The sequence below is a fragment of the Nematolebias whitei genome, chromosome 8 (assembly GCF_014905685.2).
Source record: "Nematolebias whitei isolate Nwh7 chromosome 8, NemWhi1, whole genome shotgun sequence".
Classification (NCBI taxonomy): domain Eukaryota; kingdom Metazoa; phylum Chordata; class Actinopteri; order Cyprinodontiformes; family Rivulidae; genus Nematolebias; species Nematolebias whitei.
Genome location: NC_056505.1, coordinates 47,720,363 through 47,724,581, shown reverse-complemented (window position 1 = coordinate 47,724,581; position 4,219 = coordinate 47,720,363). Strand labels below are relative to the sequence as shown.

General features: G+C 41.6%; 1 protein-coding gene across 1 annotated transcript in view; it reads right to left on the bottom strand.

Annotated features, from left to right (window-relative positions):
• The window catches only part of LOC119413716 (nuclear receptor subfamily 6 group A member 1-A), a 118,292-nt gene that overhangs the window by 59,312 nt on the left and 54,761 nt on the right, over nucleotides 1–4,219 (bottom strand). Inside the window, exon 2 of the mRNA XM_037680771.1 lies at nucleotides 1,994–2,224. Coding sequence (XP_037536699.1) covers nucleotides 1,994–2,224 — 231 coding nt within the window. The remainder of the gene's footprint in view (nucleotides 1–1,993; nucleotides 2,225–4,219) is intronic.

The following is a 4,219-nucleotide window of genomic DNA, read 5'->3' as shown; positions in this document are numbered from 1 at the left end:
ACATACATATATACATACATATATACATATATATATACATACATATATATACATACATATATATATATATATGTATATATATATATATATATATATATATATATATATGTGTGTGTGTGTGTGTGTGTGTGTGTGTGTGTGTGTATATGTATGTATATACACACACACACAATACCCCCACCCTCTGTAAAGATATATTGGTGTATATGTGATTAATCAAAATCAGTTAAATGTGAATGTTAGTTTTCCTTATTCAATAAATCTGCTGTCACATTTCAGGATCTGGTTATTAGACACAGATTAAATGTTCAATATGAATATTCCTATATTTATCACCACAGTAATGGTGTTACACACATGAGTAGTTGTAAACACTCTAAATAATACATATATTGGTTTAGTTCTTACCTTTAACATAAACATTTAAGCAGTAAACATTTTTAATAATCACTTCAGAAGTTATAAATGTTGTCTTTGGTGCCGGTTTGTTTTCCAAATTTATTATTGTGTATGAATGACAGACATAAAACACTTTCTAGAACGGTGCTTTATAAAGTTCAGTCTATTTCCTTCTATCAGTTGACCGGTAGTTCTGCCACATCCAATATGGCGGCCGCTCTGATGTTTCGCTGCAACGGGTCAGCCCACTCAACAAGGTGTCCACTAACTGTCTCACCAGTTCTCTGTTGTGAATGCCCTGGTAGATGACAGTAGCCAATCAGTGATGGAGAAAGGTCAGGGGAGCTTTGCTTTGAAATAATGATGAATAATTGTTTGAAACGTGTTTAATAGGTTAACTCAAAAACCACCGATCTGACTCCAAATCTGCCCAAATTATCTCCACCTGCCCAAAGCAATTTGTACCAGCAAAATCAGAATGAAAACCGCCCAATCTGGCAACACTGGTTTTCAGTAGGAAGTTCACTGAAAATAAATCATGTTTGTCCAGCAGGTGGCAGTGTGTTCCCATAAAAGGCTTACAAACAGACAACAGCTAAAGGCTCAGGACATGTGAGCCACCAAGCTAAATGCAGACATCTGATGCTAGAACTGAGGAGACGACGGCGTTAAAAGCTCCTTCACTTCCTGTTCTCAAGAAAAGATTCAGAGTTTAAACATAATTTAACTTGCCAACATTTTTCAGTCAGGTCATCTGGGCAGTTTCTTTTTTTGTGCTGAAACATTTTGCCTTCGATCCAGAAGGCTTCATCAGTCAAGGAAACACACAACAAAACTGATTCTTCCCCCAACAGCTTACTCCAAAGTGGAACAAACCAGTTCTGCTTGTGATAAGATGGTCTCTTTGGTACGCCCCCTCCTCCATTGCCGGCCCTCTTCTGCCGGACCTGACAGAAAAATGTTGGATTGTATACCTGGATTATTGAGCATGGACTTTGTTGTTATAATTTAACTTGATTAAGGCCTTGATGTGCACTCTCTGCATTCTGGCAGGATTTCTGAAAAACCGAGTCAAAGATACACTGATGGAAGGAAGACTAAAATGTTTTTGTGTTAATGGGCAATGTGTAAAAAGTTGTTTGCAAAACATTAAAACTAATTAAAGAGCTCAACATTCTGAGTGTGTGACAACATTTACGCCTTCTGTCGAGAGTTTAATAAAAAATTATGAAGCCTAAATTGAAATTGTGTAAAAATCCTGAAATATATGAAAGTGACAGTTCAGGTGTGTAACTTCTAACTTTCAGTGATGAAGTCTGTCTGAGCTCCAGAGCTTCACACATCACGGACCTTTCTTGTTGTGTCCAAATCTCACAGATCATTTCTTTCACATTTTGTCTCAGACTCATTACCAAAAGTCTCAGCACAACATTCCCAGTCCAGCTGTGTCTGTTGGTTATGGTGATGCAATGGCACCTTAAAAATCACCAAACAGCAGATAGAACTGTCAGGCGTCTTGCTCTTCATGTGTTTAATGTCTTGTGCTTTCTTGTGGGTTTTGGAGATAATGCATGATTGTAGAAGCCCACGTTACCTTTGCGGTTCATCCCCATCTGCAGGCACTTGAGCAGACGGCAGTACTGGCAACGGTTGCGCTGCTTGCGTGACATCTCGCAGTTTTTGTCGCGGCTACAGCGATACACCCGCTTGTTGCAGATGCTGCGCTTGAAGAAGCCCTTGCAGCCCTCACAGGAGATGATGCCATAGTGCAGGCCTGTGGCCCGATCCCCACAGATGAGGCAAGTACGCTGGTCAGCTGCATCATCTGCACATGGGAGGAAAAAGAAGTGGAGGGGAAAGGGTTTAGAACTATTTCCACCTACTGCTTTGCTGATATTCACCCACACTATAAAAAGGGGTCATGGAAGAATCAGTGTCTGTAAAAACCATGCTCAAGGCACAACTTTTGAATTGTGATCATAGGAGAGGTTGGAGCTGAAGGTGGAGCCAGGAGCTGGTAATTCAGAGCATTCTTAAGCTCTGACTGGTTTTGTAAGAAGTATGTGTAACAGGAACTGAGACGTCTTTGCTGTGTTTTATTCAGCAACCCTCATGAGCCAAGATGACCAGTTACAGTCTCTTCTCTTAACAGCAGCAGCATCACATGAAGGTGCATCATTTTCTGCAACATGTACACCTGCGTGAAGTCCCCCCCCCCCCACACACACACACACAACACATACACACCTTCTTCAGATCTAACGAGATTGATGTCAAAAGTTTGTGCTGGTTAATGCAGCAAAAATGTTTGTTTGTGCCGCCATCACTTTCAAGACATTAATAAAAAAGTTTCCAGGGGTCATCAGAGGTCAACCAGCACGCCACATTTACTAAATCCAAAGAAAATAGTGTCAATAAACTCTACTGCGTTTGTGCTGCTTGTGCTTTCAACATGGATTACTGAAAGTTTAAAAGTAAAGAGGTCAACCAGACCCTCTGCCCACACCCGACCCTGACCCAACGGACAGATTTTCATTGACCTTTGATGACCTCTAGAAACTTTTACTAATATCTTTGAAATGATGGTGGCACCAAAAAAAATTTACTGCATTAACGCTTGATCCCAGTTTTGTTAGATGAGTAATGGGGGTGGGGCTGGTTGACCTTTTGACCTTTAAACTTTCATTAATATCCTCAAAGCAAAAGCAGCACAGACAGAAATATTTGCTGCACAAACTATCCTGATGCATGCTCAACAACACAGGTAGAAAAATCTAAAGAAGATAAGTCTGGTCCTCTGGACGGGTTCAAAAAACAAAATAATGTAGAAACGTTTTGTCTTTCATCCAAGAGACTTCCTCAGTCTGAGGTGCTGTATTCAGCTCAGTCTCTTAAATAGCACCTTCTCAGAGTGGATCAACCAGTTTGCTGCTGACAACCAGAACCAGCTGATCACATGATCAAGAAGGACCATCAGCCTAAAAATGGATCATTAGCACCTGATGGCTGTTTACTACTCTGGCTTCAAATCTCTCCATAGCACTGAAACTGCTCTACTGAAGGTTTTTAACGACATTTTCATATCCAAAGACGCAGGTGATTCTGTGCTGCTTGTCCTATTGGACCTGACATCTGCTTTTGACACCATCGACCACAAGATCCTCATTTCCAGACTGGAGCAATGGGTGGGCATCACAGGGTCAGCCCTTAAATGGTTTGGGTCCTACCTCTCTGACAGAACCTTCTGTGTCAATATCAAAGATTTTAGTTCGGCATCGACAGCGCTCCAGTGGGGGGTACCGCAGGGGTCCATCCTCGGTCCCCTTCTCTTTTCTTTATACCTGCTGCCACTAGGTGCTATCTTCCGCAAACACGACATACCCTTTCATTTCTACGCCGATGATTGTCAAATTTACTTCCCCCTGAGGCACAGAGGCACACGCTCTATTCAGCCTCTTCTTGACTGCCTGGCTGACATCCGGGACTGGATAGCTTTAAACTTCTTAAGCTTCAATGAGAAGAAGTCTGAGGTCATGCTGTTCCATCCCAGTGGCTCACTCATGAACCATGACATTGACCTTTTCTCTCAAGCCCCACTAGAGAAACAAAAGGTGACTAATCTGGGGGTGATAATGGACCCATCCTTAAAACTCAACAGTCACATAAACATGATGGTCAAATCCTGTTTTTTTCAGCTGAGACGGCTGTCTATGCTGAAGCCTATACTCTCCAAAAAGAACCTTGAGACAGTGATCCACGCCTTCATAACATCCAGGCTTGATTACTGCAATTCACTTCTGTTTGGAATCAGTCAGTCCTC